The sequence below is a fragment of the Phacochoerus africanus genome, chromosome 1 (genome assembly GCF_016906955.1).
Source record: "Phacochoerus africanus isolate WHEZ1 chromosome 1, ROS_Pafr_v1, whole genome shotgun sequence".
NCBI classification, from domain to species: domain Eukaryota; kingdom Metazoa; phylum Chordata; class Mammalia; order Artiodactyla; family Suidae; genus Phacochoerus; species Phacochoerus africanus.
Window position 1 is genome coordinate 170,428,625 of NC_062544.1, and position 21,014 is coordinate 170,449,638.

Consider the following 21,014-nt stretch of genomic DNA (forward strand, 5'->3'; position numbering starts at 1 on the left):
GATTGATTTGCAGATGTTGAAGAACCCTTGCATCCCTGGGATAAATCTCACTTGATCATGATGTACAATCCTTTTAGTGTATTGTTGGATGTGATTTGCTAGTATTTTGTTGAGGATTTTTGCCATCTGTGTTCATCAATGAATTTGGCCTGTGGTTTTCTTTTCTTTCTTTCTTTCTTTCTTTTTTTTTTTTTTTTTTTGTGGTATCTTTGTCTGGTTTTGCTATCAGGGTGATGGTGGTCTCATAATATTAATTTGGGAGTATCCCTTCCTCTGCAATTTTTTGAAATAGTTTCAGAAGGAGAGGTGTTAGCTCTTGTCTAAATGTTTGATAGAATTTGCCTGTGAAGCCCTCTGGTCCTGGACTTTCATTTGTTGGAAGTTTTTAATCACAGTTTCAATTTCAGTACTTGTGATTAGTCTGTTCATCTTTTCTATTTCATCTTGGTTTAGTCTTGGAAGATTGTGCCTTTCTAAGAATTTGTCTGTTTCTTCTAGATTTTCCATTTTATTGGCATATAGTTGCATATAGTAGTCTCTTATGATCTTTTGTATTTCTGTGATGTCCGTTGTTACTTCTCCTTTTTCATTTCTAATTTATGGATTTGAGTCCTCTCTCTGTTTTTCTTGGTACGTCTGGCTAAGGGTTTATCAGTTTTGTTTATCTTTTCAAAGAACCAGATTTTCGTTTCATTGATTTTTTTCTATGGTTTTCTTTGTTTCTATTTCATTGATTTCTGCTCTAATCTTTATGATTTCTTTCTACTAACTTTAGGTCTTGTCTGTTCTTCTCTCTCTAGCTGCTTGAGATGTAAAGTAAACTTGTTTATTTGAGCTTTTTCTTGTTTCCTGAGGTGGGCTTGTATTGCTATAAACTTTCCTCTTAGAGCAGCTTTTGCTGCATCCCATTGGTTTTAGAGTGTTGTATCTTTGTTGTCATTTGCTTCTAGGCATTTTTTAATTTCCTCTTTGATTTCTTCAGTGATCCATTGGTTGTTTAGTAGCATGTTGTTTAGTCTCCATGTGTTTGTGTTTTTTGCAGTTTTTTTCTTGTTGTTGATTTCCAGTCGTATAGCGTTGTGGTCGGAAAAGATGCTTGATATGATTTTGATTTTCTTAAAGTTACTGAGGTTGGATTTGTAGCCCAGGATGTGATCAGTCTTAGAGAATGTTCCATGTGCACTTGAGAAGAATGTGTATTCTGTTGCTTTTGGATGGCATGTCCTATAAATATCTATTAAGACCATCTGATTTAATGCTTTATTCAGGGCCTGCATTTCCTTATTGATTTTCTGTCTGGATGATCTGTCCATTGCTGTCAGTGGGGTGTTAAAGTCCCCCACTGTTATTGTGTTATTCTCAATTTGTCCTTTTAAGGTTGTCAGCAGTTGCCTTATATATTGTGGTGAACCTATGTTGGGTGTGTAGATATTTAAAATTGTTATATCTTTTTCTTGGATTGATCCTTTGATCATTAGGTAGTGACCTTCCTTGTCTCTTAAAATATTCTTCCTTTTAAAGTCTATTTTGTGTGATATGAGTGTTGCTACTCCAGCTTTCTTTTGATCCCCGTTTGCATGAAATGTTTTCTTCCATCCTCTCACTTTCAATTTGTATGTGTCCCTAGAAGTGAAGTAGGTCTCTTGAAGGCAGCACATATTTGGATCTTGTTTTTGTATCCATTCAGCCAGTCTATGTCTTTTGGTTGGGGTGTTTAGTCCATTAACATTTAAGGTAATTATTGATATGTATGTTTGTATTGCTGTTTTATTAACTGTTTTGCATTTGTTTTTGTTGCTCTTTTTTCTTCCTTTCTCTTGTTCTCTACTCTTGTGGTTTGATGACTATCTTTAGTGTTGTAGTTGAATTGATTTTTCTTATTTGTATGTGTATGAATTGTAGATTTTTAGTCTGCAGTTACTCTGAGGTTTTGATATAGGAGTCTATATATGTATACCAGAATGTCTTAAGTTGTTGGTCTGTTAATTGCAAGTGCATCTCCAGTGTCCTGCATTTGTACCCTCTCCTTCTCATGATTTCTGATTTTGGGAGCATATTTGTGCATGGATTATTTCCTACCTTTACTGTATATATGCCTTTATTGGTGAGTGTTGTCATTTGTGGTATTTTTGTTTCTGGTTGCAGCCTTTTCTTTTATGGCTAGATAAGTTCCTTTAGTATTTGTTGTAAAGCTGGTTTAGTGTTGCTGAGTTCTCTTAATGAGCTTTTTCTTATCTGTGAAGCTTTTGATTTCTCCTTCAAATCTGAATGAGAGCCTTGCTGGGTAAAGTAATCTTGGTTGGAGGTTTTTTCCTTTTATCACTTTAAGTATATTGGGCCATTCCCTTCTGGCCTGCAGAGTTTTTGCTGAAAAATCTGCCGATAACTTTATCAGGGTTCCCCTGTTTGTTATTTGTTTTCTTTTTCCTAGCTGCTTTCAGTATTTTCTCTTCGTTTTTAATTTCGCTCAGTTGGATTAATATGTGACTCTGTATTTCTCCTTGGGTTTATTTTATATGGTACTCATTGTGCTTCCTTGATTTGAGTGAGTGGTTCCTTTCCCATGTTAGGGAAGTTTTTGGCTATTATCTCTTGGAATATTTTTTCTGTCCCTTTCTCTCTTCTCCTTGCACCCTTATAATACAGATATTGGTGCATTTAACATTGTCCCAGTGCTCTCTGAGACTCTATTCATTTGTTTTCGATCTCTTTTCTCTTCTACCTCAGTGATTTCCACTATTCTGTCCTCCACCTCACTTATTTGTTCTTCTGCCTCCTGTATTTTGCTATTGGTTGCTTCTAATGAATTTTTTATTTCAGTTACTGTATTTTGCATCTCTGCTTGCCTGAGTTTTATTTATTTATTTATTTTTTGTCTTTTTAGGGCTATACCCGTGGCATATGGAGGTTCCTAGGCTAGGGGTCTAATCGTAGCTACGGCTGCTGGCCTACTCCACAGCCACAGCAATGCCAGATCTGAACCAGCTGCATCTGTGACCTACACCACAGCTCACGGAAATGCCGGATCCTTCACCCAGGGATTGAACCCACAACCTCATGGTTCCTAGTTGGAGTCGTTTCTACTGTGCCACAATGGGGAATGCCTTGTCTGGGTTTTCAATCTTGTATTTCTTTGCTCAGTCTTTGCTGTAAATTATCAGTCTCTGCCTCCAGTATATTTGCATCGTATTGCATCATCTTCAGCATCATCAGTCTAAAGTCTTTTTTTTGTCTTTTTGCCTTTTCTTGGGCCGCTCCTGCGGCATATGGAGGTTCCTAGGCTAGGGGTCTAATCAGAGCTGTAGCCACTGGCCTATGCCACAGCCACAGCAACATGGGATCTGAGCCACATCTGCGACCTACACCACAGCTCACGGCAACGCCGGATCCTTAACCCACTGAGCAAGGCTAGGGATTGAACCCGCAACCTCATGGTTTCTAGTTGGATTCGTTAACCACTGAGCCCCCATGGTATCTCCAGTCTAAAGTCTTTTTATGGAGGCTGATAATCTCCAGATAACTTAGCTGTTTTTCTGGGTTTTCTTCTTGTTCCCTTATTTGAGTTACAGTTCTCTGCCTTTTCATTTTCAGAGGTTTTTGGTGTGTCCTTTTTTCAGACAATAGAGTTGTAGCCTCTATTACTTCTGATGTCTGCTCCCCTTGTGGCTGAAGTTGGTATGGGGTCTTGCTGTAGGCTTCCTGATGGGAGGGACTGGTGCCTGCCTTCTGGTAAGTGGGGCTAATTCCTATCCCTCTAGTGGGTGGGGCTTTGTCTCTGGGTATGATCAGAGGCAGCCGGTTGTGCCTGAGGGGTCTTTAAGCAGCCTGTTCACTGATGGGTGGGGCTGTAATCCCACCTGGATTATTGTTTGGCCTGGGGGTTCTCAGCGCTGTTGGGGTAGGGGGGCAAATTTTCACAAAATGACCACCTCTAGAGGAACACACACTGATGAATATTCCAAAGAGCTTTGCTTCCAATGTCCTTCCCCTACAACAAGCCCCAGTCACCCCCTATTTTCCCAGGAGATCTACCGAGAACTGTAGTCAGGTCCAACCCATAGTCCTATGGAGCCTTTGCTTTGCCCTGGGACCCATTGCACATGAATGACCGTGTACACCTTTTGAGAATGGAGTCTCCGTTTCCCCCAGTCCTCTGGAGCTCCTGCACACAAGCCCCATTGGCCTTCAATGCCAGATGCTCTGGGGGGTCTTTCTCCCAATGCCCGATTCCCAGGCATTGGGACATGATGTGGGTTCAGAACTCTCACTCTTGTAAGTGAGTCTCTTTGGTACAGTTACTTTTCAGTCTGTGGGCTTCCCACCCTGCATATACAGGGTTGCTTATATCGTGTAATCCCCCCTGCTACCATCTTGATGTGGCCTCCTCTTTGTCTTCTGGTGTAGGATGTCTTTTTGAAAACTTGCAGTCCATTTGGTTGAAGATTGTTAAGCATTTGATTGTAATTTTATTGTTTTTATAAGAGAAGGTTAGCTCCAGTCCTTCTATTCTGCCATCTTAATCTCATCTCTACACAGTTTTACTATACACATTTAGTATCTTTTAGGGATAATCCTTCCCCACTCCCATTCCTCTTTTTCAGGATTTTCATTGCTATCCTCTTTTTTGTTCTTTCAAACAAAAAAAAAATTTTTTGGAGGGAGCCACATCCCTGGTATATGGAAGTTCCCAGGCTAGGGGTCAAATCGGAGCTGTAGCTGCTGGCCTGTACCACAACCACAGCACCGCCAGATCTGAGCTGCTTCTGCAACCTACACACAGCTCATGGCAACACTATGTCCTTAGCTCTCTGAGCGAGGCCAGGGATTGTATCCACATGCTCATGTATACTAGTCAGATTCTCACTGATCCACGACAACTTTTTAAATATCTTTATTGAGATATCCTTCACATACTATAAAATTTACCAATTTAGAATACAAAATTAGTGATTTTTGTAGTTATAGAGTTGTGTAGTCATCATCCATTCTAGTTTCAGAAGTTCTAACACCCCAAATAGAAACCATGTTTCTATCTACGGTCCTTCCATATTCCCCATTTCTTTTCCTAGGCACCAGCCACAGGCAGCCACTAATCTACTTTCCGTCTCTATGGGTTTTTCTCATCTGGTCATTACACATTAATGGTATCATAGAATAAGTAGTCTTCTGTTATTGGTTTTTTTCACTTAGGTTTTTAGGTTCAAGCATGTAACTTTATTCTTTTTTTTCTTTTTTTTTTTTTTGGCTTTTTTAGGACTGCATCCACAGCATGTGGAGGTTCCCAGGCTAGAAGGTGAATTGAAGCTGTAGCTGCTGGCCTATGCCACAGCCACAGCAATGCCAGATCTGAGCCGCAACTGTGACCTACACCATAGCTCACAGCAACACCAGATCTTTAACTCACTGAACGAGGCCAATAATTGAACCTTCATCCTCATGAATACTAGTCAGATCCGTTTCCATTGAGCCATGACTGGAGCTCCTGCTTTATTCTTTTTTATTGCTGAATAATTTTCACTGTATGGACATACTATATTTTGTTCATCCATTCATCAATTGGATATTTAGTTTGTTTCCACATTTTGGCTATTATGAATATATAAAGCTGCTATGAGCATTCATTTATAAGTTTTGGTGTACATATATTTTCATTTCTCTTGTGTATATACTTAAGATGAATTGTTGAGTTATACATAACTCTATTTAACTTAAAAATTTTTTCATTATTTAAGTGTCAGGTGTAGAGCACTGTAATTCAGTATTTTATACTATAGAATTCTCACCATATGTTTAACTTTTTAGGAACTGCCAGACTGTTTTCCAGAGTGCCTACACCATTTTATATTCCCACAAACAATGTATGAGTGTTCTGATTTTTCCTCCTAAAGGAATTGAATAATCAACTTGTCTAGCTCCAGAAAAAAACTGATTATATTTTTATTAGAATTATTTTCATTAATTTAGAGAGAATTTGACATTTTTAAGATATTAAGTCTCCTTATCCAAGAATATGGCATGTCCTTCCATATGTTCACTTCTGTTTTTATGTGCTCACATAGTCCAACACCTATGTGAGGAAACAATTTTTGTTAAATTTATGTCTAGGTATCTTATTCTTTGCTATTGTAAGTGGAATCTACTCTTGTATTATGTCTGTTAATTGGTTTTTACTTGTATATATAAAAGCTTATTTTTGTATGTTGGTTTTATATCCTGCAGTTTAACTGAATTCTCTTACTACTGGTGGTAGTTTTATCTTTTCCTTCCTAATTCGTATGCTTATAATTGTTTTCTCTTATCTAATTACATTGGATAGTACCTTCACTACTACGTTAAATAGTAATTGAGATAGTAGGCATCTTTTTCCTGCTCCTCACTTTAGTGAGTAAGCTTATTTCCTCTTTAAGTAAGCTTCTGGGTCTTTTTAAATCATATTAGGAAGGTATCCATCAATTTCTCCTTTATTATAATTCATTCCTTTTAACTACTATTCATTCTTTTAACTATTGCTAAAAAGAATAGTATAGTAGTCCATTGTTTAGATATATGTTTATTTACTTAACCAGGCCACTGGTTATAAGCATGGTGTCTGGGGTCAGACTTGTATGGATTCTTTTTTTTTTTTTGTCTCTTTGTCTTTTCAGGGCCACACCCATGGCATATGGAGGTTCCCAGGCTAGGGGTCCAGTCGGAGCTGTAGCTGCCGGCTTACACCACAGCCACAGCAATGCAGGATCCGAGCCACATCTGCGATCTACACCACAGCTCACAGCAATACCAGATCCTTAACCCACTGAGCAAGGCCAGGGATCGAACCTACAACCTTATGGTTCCCAGTCAGATTCATTTCCACTGCACCATGACAGGAACTCCACAAATATGCCTTTATCAAAAGTACCTGAAAGTGAAATTACTGGAGTATAGCCTTTTTAAATTTCAGTAAACAGTTGTAATATTGCCCTCTACAAAAGGTGAATCAGTTATGAAAAGGCAATGTTTTTCTCCATTCTTGCTAATATTATATACTGTCAATCTTTTGAATTACTTGCCAGTCTAATAAGAAAACTCATTGGTTAAATGAACACTTATTTATTCATAGAGAACATGTCTGCAAACTATTCAGTGTCCTTTATTTAAAAATTTTTTTTTTTTATTTTTATTTTTTGGTCTTAAAAAATTGAACTCTGAAAGTGTTTTGTAAGTTTTTAGTAAGAAAGAAAACGTATTGATGGCAGGTAACCTCCAACAGTTTGGGTAGAGGAAGATCGCTTTTGCTCAGAGTGAGAAGTAAGGTGCACTGGAGAGATTTCTAGGCTGTGACCTTCAGGGGGTCATTTAATCTTCATGGAGTTATTTTCTCTTTTGAAAATTAGGGGTTAGAATTAAAGAATTATTAAAATTCCTTTCAACTCTAAAATCTCCATCTCCTCTCTCATGTTTAGGGACTCTTATTTCTTCATATTTCACCCCCAGCCCCAGGCACAATGACTTTGTCAGGTGGATATTCATTAAGTGCTGGTGAAATGAAACTGCTCTTATGGTACCCTAGAATTCTTCGAGAAGACAGAACAGTGTACTGGCAGCAAAGCAGGATGTCCCAGAAATGGGACTCATGACTGCAATGAGCTTGTCTAGTAGGGGATGTTCGGTGAGGCAGTTGTGAGCTTTGTCTGAAAGGTACATGTTCAGGCAAGTAGTCAGCTAAATAGTGAGGGTGCTCAACAGTTGGGCTGATCATAGGTCATTGCTGGGAAAGTTGGTTTATAGGAAAGAAGCCTCTGGTATGTGGTTGCATATCCATTAGGGCTGTTATTTGGCTTCTTTGAACCAAGATAATGGAGGTTGGATAACAAGATAGTCAAAATGGCAAGACCTCATGTGTCAACAGAGGGTTTGGGAAGATAGAGATTATTGTTATAAAGTTTAGACCTAGACACCTGGTTTGAAATTAGCCTGGGAACTTATGCAAAGGAGGAGACAATATTTCCTAGGTTGCTTTTGGACTCTGCTTCAATGATGAATCTTAGCTGCAGAGCACATGGAATGTCCTTCATTAAGGGATGGACATGGAGGTAGTGTGGGAAGACATGTTAGTACTAAAGCTCTTTAAATATCTCCTCCTTCAAATACAAATTGATCTGGGGTTTTAGACAGGGATAAGTCTGCAGCCTCAGCTGTAAGAGCCTGGGCAGGGGAAATAGAAGTGAAGCTAGAGAATTGATGTTCTGTTGTAATTCTCTTCCCTATATCATTGCTATCATCACCTCTACTATTAACAGTTTGATTGATAAAGGCAGTATCTTGAGTAATTGAACTTTTGATTTAAGATACTTTTCTATCAATTGTAGATCCTTTAAAAATCATCACAATATATCTTGATAGTAAACTAAAATGGTTTGAGATATAGCAGACTATATAAACTATATATAGATATATATGAGATCTATATATATAGTTTAGTCTAGCTTCTAAATGCAATAGTTTTAATTTAGAGCCTGTTGGTGGGAGTAGGTAGGGAGGTTGCAGAGCATCGGCATCTCAAAGAAGGGCTTTTCAACTTGAAAATGGCACCACTTGTTACTGTATCTCAGCCCTAGCCCTGGGGCAGTTTAAGAGGATTTGTGCCAAGAACAGGGACATTATTTAAAGAGCTGGCCTTATGCTGGAAAAGATGGTATCAAATAGAGCAGCCCAGGCCTTCTTTTCTCTTTTTTACACTGATGATATATTAGTTAGTTTAGTACTTCATATAAAGTTACAAATATACATGTAAATCTTTTGTCGTCTCCTATTCTGTTGGAAAATGAAGTTAAAAGCTACCTTTAGCAATATTAGCAGTTTTTGGAAAATAAATTATTGAGGGAAATTCCTAGTATTTTTTAAATTTTGTTTTTGTTAAACATTGATAGAGCTCTTTAGATGTGGATAGTATTATTAATTCCATAAAGACTTAAAAATTGCTTTGGAATAGAAATAATTTGCTTTAATGTTATTTTTCTTAAGTACTATAGTATCCTAAGCATTTCTATATGAGGGAGGGAGTCAACTTGTTTTTATTTCCTTTTATATTGAGATTTTTTGTTTTGTATTTAACCCTTGTGTTATGAAGTACCTGGAGTGGCTACCTGAAAAATCACCCAGCAGTGGGAAACAAAGTAGTGTTGCTGGCACCGTTACTAGTCCAATAGCACAGAAGTACAATGGAGAAGTCAGTCATCTTATTGACCGTAATATAGACCCCTCCCTAGACTGAGGATATTTTCTATTGCAGGATTTTGCTGCCATGTAAAATGTGCTCATGCAATACAAATAGTATTCATTCTGTTCAGTTAATTTCATGAGTCCCTGTCAGTTTTTATAATAGTAGTATTAGATGATTAATAACCATATAACTATGTTAACCATCAATAACAAAAGAGAATAAAGGCCTGTAATATTCTCCACCTCTCTCCTCCCAACATACACATTTTTGTAGGTGGTTGTTGTTTTCCCAGTCAAGCAATGAAGAATACAAAAGAAACTATACTTCCTGTGAATTCCTTTGCCAGTTTTCCATTCCCTGTCTCACAGATGAATGTGGGGTACAGGGGTTATATCCATTGTACTTGGTAGAGCTAGTTCATGTAAAGCATAAAGGGAATAGGGAGTATATTTTCATCAGTAGTGGCTCCAGAGTTTTTCATAGGAAAAAACTGATGAACAGTACTTTGGTGGGGATGGGGGTTCTAGTTGACATACTACCTGAGGTACTGCCATTTTTCAAATGCTGATTTTGAGTGTAAAGTGTATTAACTCTTGCCCAAGTTGCTGAATTCAGTAAATACATGTTTCCAGGATGGACACAGTAAGTATTGTCTGATTTCCTCTCCCCGTCTGAAAGTTGCTTTTAATTATATAAGCAAATTATTTTGGCAGATATGTAAAATTGACTTAAAGATGGCAAAAGCATCCCTTAAATTATTGGAAATCAAATGTTAGAAAATGAGATGTGTCTAGTGGATTGAATTGTAATGTCTAAATGCTTTTAAAAATATTTTTCTTTGTTTTCAATTAACATCATAATTTGGCAACACCTAACTCCCAATTATTAATTTTTGTTTCTTCCAGGGGCCACATTATCTTAGTTCCGGAATTTAGTCTTCCTCTGGAATACTACCTAATCCCCTTCCTTATCATAGTGGGCATCTGTCTCATCTTGATAGTCATTTTCATGGTAGGTAAATTAATTTTAAATACATAAAAAATTAGTATGAATGGCTCTAAAACATATTGTATTGAGTGAGAGAAACCTTACAGAAGAGAGTTGTATTGTATGAGTCTGTTTATATGTATCTGGTTCTGGAAAAAATAATCTTTGTAGAAAAAAATCAAAACATCAATTGCTTCTGCCATTGGGGCTAAGAAGGGATGAGGGATTTACTAATAAGAATGTTATGAAGGAATTTCTTGGGGGGGTGAGAGTCATGTTCTGTATCTTGAGAGAGGTTTGGGTTGCACAATGTGTGCATCACTAAATTGCATACTTAAATTTTGTGCATTTCATTGTATGTAAATTTTACCTAAAAATAAAAAAAAAAAGAACTGTGAAAAAAACCCACTAAACTCTAAGTAATGAGTTTACATGCTGAAGTGTTTGAGGAAAAGTATACTGATACCTGCAACTTACTTTGAAATGCATTGTAAAAAGTAAAGAGAAAAAAAAGAGGTATTGATATATAAATGGAATGGATAGATATGTAATAAGAAAGTATAGTAAAACACTAATTATGGAATCTAGGTAGTGGATGTATGGGTATTCATTATAAAATTCTTTTAACTCTTCTCTATGTTTGGAATTTTTCATTTTAAAATGTAAATATGAGTAGTATGAAGGCTTGAGGTTAAGAAAGGTGACACATTGTTTCTCCAAAACTGTGGTTACCAAAGTATGGTCCCAGGACTCTGAGTGGTCTTCAAGGTCAAAATTATTTTCATAATGATGTGAAGATGTGATTTGCCTTTGTCGCTGTCATTCTCTCGGGGTTTATAGAGGAGTTTTCTAAGTCACTACATGATGTGTGGTAGCAAAACAAATTGAGTGCAGAAGCAGATAGGAGAACCCTTCTGTATTCTATTAATAAAAGATATAAACAATCCCACTATTGTCCCTTTTAATTTTTCATAAATATATTCACATATAAATGTTTATTATTATTATTATTATTATTATTTTTGTCTTTTCTAGGGCCACTCCTGTGGCATATGGAGGTTCCCAGGCTAGGGGTTGAATCGGAGCTGTAGCCGCTGGCCTACACCAGAGCCACAGCAACTTGGGATCTGAGCCATGTCTGCAACCTACACCACAGCTCACGGCAATGCTGGATCCTTAACCCACAAGCAAGGCCAGGGATCGAACCCGCAACCTCATGGTTACTAGTCGGATTCGTTAACCACTGAGCCACGACGGGAACTCTGATGAGTTTATTATTGTATTGAATTCATAGATTAAATATTAAACACTGTCTTTGAAATGTTCAGTCTTCCTATGATACTGTGGTATTTGTTTTAATTTATTTTGGCCTTTCAAATCCACCAGTGTAATAATTTTTTTTCTGTAAACACTTTGCATGTCTTTTGTTAGACTTCCTGGAGTTGCATTTTCTAATTGGTTGTTACTGGATATTAACTAGGGGACTAATAAACTTTTAACATTGGAATAATGTTAAGATTTATAGAATGATTTCAAAGAAGAGTTCCTATCCATTCCTCATGTAGTTTCCCCCATTGTTAACATTTTACTTTACCATGGTACCTTTGTCAAAACTAAGAAACTGACATTGGCGCATTACTATTTCTAAACTCCAGACTTTGTATAGTTTTTACCAGTTTTTCTATCAATGTTTTCTTTTTGTTCCAGGACCCGGTACAGGTTACCATGTTGTTTTTGGTTATCACATATTCCCAATCTCCTTTAATCTATGAGAATTTCTTAATTTCTCCTTGTTTTTCATGACCTTGACAGTCTTGGGGAGTCCTGGCCTGGTATCCTATGGAATGTTCTTTAATCTGATGTTTTCCTTATTAGACTGGGTTATAGGGTTTTTTTTTACTAAGGTATATTTGATTTAGTGTTGTTTTAGTTTCAGGTGTATAGCAAAGTGATTCAGATATACATACTTATATATCTATTTTTTTTTCAGATTCTTTTTAAAAATAGTATATTTCCCTGTGCTGTAAGTAGGTCCTTATTGGGTATATAGTAGTGTGTATATGTCAATTGCAGACTCCTTGGATTATAGGTTTTTAAAAAAGAGTATCAGTGAAGTGCCCTTCTCCATCCTAACATGTTATGGGGTACATGGTATCTGCATAACATCCCTCAGGATGTTAACCTTCATCCCTTGGTTTAGGTAATGTTTGCCAGGTTTCTCCACTGTAAAGTTAGTATTTTTTTCTCTTTCTCTATTATGTTCTTTCTTTGGAAGTGAGACACTAAGTATTACCTGCCCAAAATTGGGGAGGGGCAGGAATTAAGTTTCACTTCCTGAAAGGAGGGAAATATCTGCATATATTATATAGAATTCTTTTGTGAGGAAGATTTGTCTCTTCTTGGTGCTTATTTATTTATTCAATAATTTACTTATATTAGTTTATACTCTGTGTATTTATTTTATGCTCTAGGTAATAATTCAATATTCCACTATTTATTTTTGTTGTTTTAATTGAGCATTTGGACATTTGAGCTTTGTTAGGGTAGGTCTTGCTTCTCTTTGGACCCGTCCTTTTGTTTTGTATATACTTCTTTGGTGTTTGGTACTGTAAGAAACTCCAGGCTCATCTTTTATTTTTCTTGCCCTAGCCCTAGAATCAGACATTTCTTTGCCCTGCATTTTTTTTTTTTTTAAATTAAGGAGTAGTATTTAGAAACCGACATTTAGACACTGGACATTATTGGTTTTTATATATTAATCTTGCCTCTGCAAACTTACTGAATTCTCCTATTCTTGTTGATTCTCTTGGATTTTCAGTATAGATGCAAGGAAGTGTGGAAAGTTAGAACAGCAAACAACAAACAAAAAATACGCATGGCAAACTAGAAGTAAATATCCTTAGGCTTATAAAAATTGTTGACTAAAAACTTAAAATTAACATCATTAAATAGTGAATTATTAGAGGCCTTCCCTTGAAAGTCAGGGACAAAAAAGAAGATGCTTATTGTATCTCTGGTTTAACATTGTGCTATATTTTCTGGTAAGTCACGGAAAAAAAAAGAAGTTCCCATGTGGTGCAGTGGGTTAAGAATCTGGCATTGCCACAGCTGTGGTGCAGGTTGCAGCTGTGGTACAGGTTGTAATTGTGGCAGGGTTTCAATCCCTGGCCTAGGAACTTCTAAATGCCACCGGTGCTGCCAAAAGAAAAAAAAAAAAGAAATAGTAATAAAGAATCCAAAATTTTATTTGCCTTTTTTCTTCTTAAATAATGAGTGGGTGCTGAATTAAAATATCTTTTTTTGTCATAATAATTACTGTTTTTTCCTTTATTCTAATGTTGGATTACATGAATCTATTTATTTATTTTTAAATGATTCCTTCCTTTCTTTTTTTTGCTTTTTAGGGCTGCACCTGCAGCATATAGAAGTTCCCTGGCTAGGAGTCGAATCGGGGCTACAGCTGCTGGCCTGTACTACAGCCACAGCAGTGCTGGATCCAAGCTGCCTCTGCGATCTACACCACAGCTCATGGCAGCACCGGATCCTTAAGCCACTGAGCAAGGCCAGGGATCAAACCTGCACCCTCATGGATGCTAGTCAGATTTGCTTCCACTGCACCACAATGGAAACTCCCAGGGTTTTCAATTTGGGGAGAAGAAAGAGTTTGGTGGATGAAGGTGGCAGTAGAGCACAACAAAGTGGATGTACTTAGTGCCACAGAACTGTATACTTAAAAATGGTTAAGGTAGTAATATTTCTGTTATGTATATTTTACCATAATTTAAAATAACTAAATAAGACAGAGCTAGCCCCATAAAACCAAAGCTTTCTTTTATTTTCTAAATGATTTTTTAGAATAAAATTGGGATTATCTTTCCTTGCGTTTTTGGTGAAAGTTGCCTATAAAATATATAGGTCTGCTAACCTTTTTTGTAGTTACTTGGACACATAAATGGTTGTCTACTTTTTCATGCTAAATCATATTTCTAAGAAATTACCTATTTTGTCTATTTCCAAGTATTGTTGTATTAAGTGATTTATAATATTTATATATTCATATAACAATTTAAAGAGAATTTCGGTATGTGGGGCAAGTTCTGTTTATTCATATTCACCCGTGCCTTGCACAGTGTTGTCAGAAGTTAGTTTTTCAGAGAAATGGACTTTTTTTCTTTTTTCTTTCATTCAGCAAGTATTTGTTCTGTACCTATGATGAACCTAGGCACTGCTCTAGGGTCTGAATTTTCCTCAGTGAACAAAATAGGTAAAAACCCAGAGTTCTCGTTGTGTCTCAGCAGTAATGGATCCAACTAGTACCCATGAGGACTCGGATTCAGTCCCTGGCCTCACTCAGTGGGTTAAGGATCCTGTGTTGTCATGAGCTGTAGTGTAGGTCACAGACACAGCTCGGATCTGGCGTTGCTGTGGTTGTGGTGTAGGCCGGTAGTTATAGCTCCAATTTGACCCTTAGCCTGGGAACTTCCATATGCTGCAGGTGCAGCCCTAAAAAAGAAAAAAAAAAAAGTAAAAATTCCTGATGTCAAGCAGTTTATATTCCAGTAGGACTTATGTTCTAATGTTTTTACTTTCTTTTTTAAATCTATCTCATGAATTTATGCTCTTAGCATTATGATTGTCTTCTACTTTTGTAAACATTGCTTGTCTTTTTCTAGCTTCATCAGCTGAATAGTTATTCTTTTTTTTCTTTATTAGTATATGCCTTTAGGTTATAACTTTCTCATTAACAATCACTTTAGCTGTATGTAACTCATTTATTTTAATTTGGTTTAAATTAAATTTTTTCAGTTATATATTTCTTACCATTCGTAATGTCTCCATCCATGTTAATGAGAAACTCAGTTACTAATACTCCTCACTCTTCCCTCCTCTTTTACTCATGTGGTTTTAGGGCAGATGAAGTATCTCATCTGTGTGATACACCTGGGAAGAATAAATTAGGGCTTGCTTGGCTCAGCTCCATCTTTGCCTTGAGACGAGCCTGTCTTCAGCTCCTCCAGGACTGGTTCTGCAGTTCTAGAGGAAGGTGAGGGGAAGGCCTACCTACCTATATCTGGTGGGTAAGATAATCTAATTCTGTGGTTTAGGAGAAGGTTCTATTTCTTTGTTCACTAAGTTGGGTGTTCCACCTGCCCCCACCTGCCAGTTTATGATCTTATTTTTCAAGTTATTTAGAATCCAGGTGGTGAAGAGGCATGGTTATTGTGGTTAAATTTTGTGAATATTCCTCGTGTGTGAAAAGAATTGTGGAGTGCAAAGTTTTGTATATGTTCATTAGTTTGAGCTATGTATTTGTTTTGTCTAGGCTTTTTTTTTTTTTTTTTAGTATTTTATTTTATTTTTTTATTTTTACCTTTTTATCTTTTTAGGGCCACATGCTCAACATATGGAGGTTACCAGGCTAAGCTTTGAATCAGAGCTGTAGCTGCTGGCCTGTGCCACAGCCACAGTAAAGCGGGATCCAAGCCACGTTGGCAACATCAGATCCCCAACCCACTGAGTGAGGCCAGTGATCGAACCTGCATCCTCATGGATATTAGTTAGGTTTGTTAACAACTGAGCCGCGATGGGAACTCCCTTTTTAGTATTTTAAAGACAGTTTTATTGAAATATAATTCACATGACATAAAATTGACCCATTTAAATAGTACAATTTAGTAGTTTTTAGAAGATTCACAGAAATGTGCAATCATTGCAGTTGTCTATAGTTTTTTGTACTCCTCTGTTTTCTAAAGCAGTGCTATACAATAGGACAGTATTGTGAGACACACTTATTGTAATTTTAAATTTTCTGGTAGCCAAATTTAAAGAGGAAACAGGTGAGATTAACTTAAATACTGTGTTTATTTAACATAATCTAAAATGCATTTCATCATTCAGTTAATATAAATAATCATAAAATATGTTTTACATCTTTTTGTACCAAGTCTTTGCAGTCTGGTGTATTTTTTACTTTTATAGCAAATCTCATTTGAGACTAGCCACATTCCAAGTGCTCAATAGCTACATGTATATAGTGGCTAACATACTGGTCATCATAGGTCTGTGGTCTTTGCTTTTATTTATTTATTTTTTTTTGTCTGCTTAAGCTAGAACTTTTGAGCTTGTGAATTTGTATGTTTCTCCCATTATTTTGTCATTTTATAGATGAAGTATCCTCTTTTATCATTACCATTGTGATAATTATAATGATGATTTTTGTCTTATATCCTATTTTACTTGATAACATCAGCTTTTAGTATTACCATGGTATATCTTTATATATCCCTGTATTTTTTACCTTTATTTTTGTCTATATGTGTCATTAAGTTTTAATCTTATGTCTTGTGAATAGCGTATGATTGATATTTTTTCTTATTCTAATGTGATACATGCTTTAAAAAAACTGGTGCATTTAATCCATTTATATGTTTGTGATGTTGGCTGATTTCTATTGTTTACTTTTTATTCTTTTTTTTTTTCCTACTGTGCAGATTGGGATTACTCAACTTTTTTTCTCTTTCTTACCCTTTCTCCTATCAGTGTGAAAGCTATGTCATATTGTTATTCTTCTAGTGGTTACTATTACATTTTTAAAGTAAACTTTTATTGAAGTATAAATAATATATTAATAAGCTGCACATATTTAAATGTACAGTTTGGTAATTTTTTTTTTTTTTTTGCTTTTTAGGGCTGCACCTGTGGCATGTGGAGATTCCCAGGCTAGGGGTTGAATTGGAGCTACAGCTGCCTGCTACAGCCACAGTCTCTCAGTGCAGGAGCTGTGTCTGTGACCTACACCACAGCTTACAGCAATGCCAGATCCCCATTTCTGCTGCACCATGACAGGAACTCCCAGTTTGGTAACTTTTGACATATATATGCATACTTGTAAAACCTCCACTACAGGAGTTCCCGTCGTGGCGCAGTGGTTAACGAATTTGACTAGGAACCATGAGGTTGCGGGTTGGATCCCTGGCCTTGCTCAGTGGGTTAAGGATCTGGTGTTGCTGTGAGCTGTGGTGTAGGTCGCAGACGTGACTCAGATCCCATGTTGCTGTGGCTGTGGTGTAGGCCAGCAGCTATAGCTCCGATTCAACCCCTAGCCTGGGAACCTCCAAATGCCATGCAAAGTGGCCCTAGAAAAGGCAAAAAGGCCAAAAAAACAAACAAACAAAAAAAAAACAAACCACCACTCCAATCAAGATAATGAAATCAGTAGCTTGAGCAGTTTCCTCATATTCTATGGTAGTCACTTGCTTTACAAAACTCTTCCAAATTTTTCCTTCATCCCCCTCTCTACCACCTGTAGACAACCACAGATCTGCTTTTGGTAACCATAGATCAGTTTGCATTTTCTACAACTTTATATACAGGGAATCATAAATTATCTGCTTCTCTGTGTCTACTTTCTCTCCAAATAATTATTTTGAGCTTCATGTATTTTATTGAGTATATAGATATTCATTATTTTTATTGCTGACTTGTATTCCATTTTATAACTGTCTCACGGTTTTATTTGTCCACTTACCTGTTGGTTGTTTCTAGTTTTTGGTTATTACAAATAAAGCTGACACAGACTTTTTTGTACATCTGTATACTAGTTGTTGTATGAATATATGCTTTCATTTCTTTTTTTCTTTTTCTTTTTTTTGCTTTTTTTAGGGCTGCACCTGTAGCATATGAAAGTTCCCAGTCTAGGGGTCAAATCGGAGCTATTGCTGCCGGCCTGTGCCACAGGCACAGCAACACAGAATCTGAGCCATGTCTGCAACCTACACCACAGCTCATGGCAAAACCAGATCCCCAACCCACTGATTGAGGCCAGGGAACGAACCTGCATCCTCATGGGTACTAGTTGGATTCATTTCTGCTGTGCCACAATGGGACCTCCTACACTCTCATTTCTGTTGGGTAAATATAAATAGGAGTAGGATGAAGTCATTTGATAGATAATATATTTAAATTTATGAGAAACCACCAAATTATTTTCCGAAGTGGTTGTGCCATTTTACAGTCTTTTCAGTAGTCTATCAGAGTGCAGGTTCCTCTGCTTTTATGCCAACACATGGTATAATCAGTCTTTAGTTATTCTAATAGGTATATATTGTATTTGTGAATTTGAATTTTCATTTTTCTCTTGACTGTGTTGAGCATCTCTTCAAGTGCTTATTTGGCATCTGTATATCTTCAGTTGTAAAGTGTTTATTCAGATATTTTGCCCGTTTTTTTTTTTCTATTGGGTTGCTTATTTTATTATTGAGTTTTGAATTCTTTATATATTCTGGATAGAAATCCCTTATGGGATATGCAGTTTGCAAATATTTTCTTCTAATCTGTGGCTTGTCTTTTAACAATGTCTTTTGAGGACAGAAATCCTTAACATTGAGGTAGTCAAATTTGTCAAAAATTTCCATTATGGATGTTGCTTTTGGCATTTGGTTCTGGCCCCATGGACTTATTTTTTATTCTTACATACATAGTTATATATAGTTTAAAATATTTTGTATATTTGGGGAGTTACCATTGTGGTGCAGTGGAAACAAATCTGACTAGAAACCATGAGGTTGTGGGTTTGATCCCTGGTCATGCTCAGTGGTTTAAGGATCTGGCATTGCTGTGATCTGTGATGTATGTTGCAGACATGGCTCGGATCCTGTGTTGCTGTGGTTGTGGTACAGGCTGGCAGCTGCAGCTCCAGTTTGACCCCTAGACTGGGAACCTCCATATGCCGCAGGTGTGGCCCTAAAAAGACAAACAAGGAAAAGATAAAATATTTTGTATCTTTGGTATTTTTGAATATTTATAGGACAAGTGTTCTGTATTAGTTCTGTCCATTTTGCTGCTTGAACCACTGAAAGTGCAGTGACTAGTATGTTATATTTGAAAATTTCATTAGTTAACCTATAGAAATTTCAACCCTCTCATTTTTCATCTAGTGGAGTCTTTGTAACCTAGAGTCTCCTATTTGTATTTTTGTAAACAAACAGTTACATGCTATTTATAATGTTTCTATTATAGTAAATTAATGATAATTTAGATCAATAGGGAGTTCCCATTGTGACTAGGCAGTTTTCTTTTCTTTTTTTTTTTTTTTTTTTTGCCATTTCTTGGGACGCTCCTGTGGCATATGGAGATTCCCAGGCTAGGGGTCTAATCGGAGTTGTAGCCACTGGCCTGTGCCAGAGTCACAGCAACGAGGGATCCAAGCCGCATCTGCAACCTACACCACAGCTCACAGCAATGCCAGATCCTTAACCCACTGAGCGAGGCCAGGGATCCAACCCTCAACCTCATGGTTCCTAGTTGGATTTGCTAACCTCTGAGCCATGACGGGAACTCTGACTAGGCAGTTTTCGAACCCAACTAGTGTCCATGAAGATGCAGGTTTGATCCCTGGCCTTGCTCAGTGGATTAAGTATGTGGCATTGCCATGAGCTATGGTGTAGGTTGCAGACACAGCTCAGATTTTGAGTTGCAGTGGCTGTGGCATAGGTCGGCAGTTGCAACTCCTATTCAGCCCCTAGCCTGGGAACTTCTATATGCCACAGCTGTGGCCCTGAAAAGCAAAAAAAAAAAAAAAGAAAAAGATAATTTAGTCAATGAATAAAAATTCAAAGAATAATTTAAGGGATAATTTATCACTAATGTAATTTAATGTTTTAATTAATAATATTATGATTAGGATTTAAATAAATTGAATTGATTTATATAGCACCTATCTAGAAACTTAAAAGACATTATTTAATGGCCATTTTGTATTTGCATGTTTAATACGTGATCCCTTTTTTTTCTCTTTTATTTTTAGATCACAAAATTTGTCCAGGACAGACATAGAGCTAGAAGAAACAGACTTCGTAAAGATCAACTGAAGAAACTCCCTATACATAAATTCAAAAAAGGTAAGTGAATATTTTTATTTTCTACATAATCACCCTTAGTTTATTTAAGAAAATATGGTTATTGTACTCTATTCCTACCTTCTGAATCATTGCCATACATTATGCCCAACTCTCAGTTGATAATGAATGAGTGAATGTGAGAGATGGTCTTTTCCTGTGGTGTATTATACCCTGGTGAAGGCAAGAAGGGAGTACATGGTCTTCAGAGAATATAAAAATGATAATGAAAATGACAAAAATGTTTTTTTATCATCACCATGTGCCAAAAGTTCTAAACATCAGTGGATAAAATACCTCTGCTGCCAGGGTAGTCTGGTCCCTCTTATTTCCTCCCTCTCTCCCTCCAGCAGTATACTCCTATATTAACATTGTATTAACCAAACACATAGTTTATAGTGCTATCTTAGCTAAATACATTGTATTAACTAAGCAAATAGTTTATACTGCTGTGTTAGCTATTATGTGTCAGTCTATTTTAAATGTATCATCTCATTTAACTCTCTTCTATGAAATGGGGGAAGGTCTTGTAGATGAGGAAATAGAAGGTCAGAAAGCAAAAAATTTAATGTCTCACAGCCAGTACTGACAGGGAGAGGCATGGGTTTAATGCTGTAGCCAGTGTAGTTTCTCCTGCCTATGATTTAGTGGGCTGTTAGTGCAGGTACATGCTTGTTAAATCTTTTTGGCCAATAGTTTCCAGACTTTTCAGTTTCACATACCAGTAAAAATATTCTGTGTTCTTTTAATTCAGCAGAGAAAATTCATAGACAGTGGAAAGGAAAAATAGAGAAGGTATTATGACTTTATTCTGTTAAATATACTTCAATTTAAAAAAAATCTTCGTTCTGCAAATTTTTTTTTTTTTTGTCTTTTTGTCTTTTCTAGGGCCACACCGCAGCATATGGAGGTTCCCAGGCTAGGAGTCC

The 21,014-nt window shown here is 36.7% G+C and overlaps 1 protein-coding gene across 2 annotated transcripts in view; it reads left to right on the top strand.

The window, feature by feature from the left end:
• Window positions 1-21,014, top strand: part of RNF13 (ring finger protein 13) — a 140,942-nt gene that overhangs the window by 84,172 nt on the left and 35,756 nt on the right. For both annotated transcript variants that reach the window (XM_047784514.1, XM_047784525.1), the window contains 2 exons: window positions 10,108-10,213; window positions 19,995-20,088. In XM_047784514.1, coding sequence (XP_047640470.1) covers window positions 10,108-10,213; window positions 19,995-20,088 — 200 coding nt within the window. The remainder of the gene's footprint in view (window positions 1-10,107; window positions 10,214-19,994; window positions 20,089-21,014) is intronic.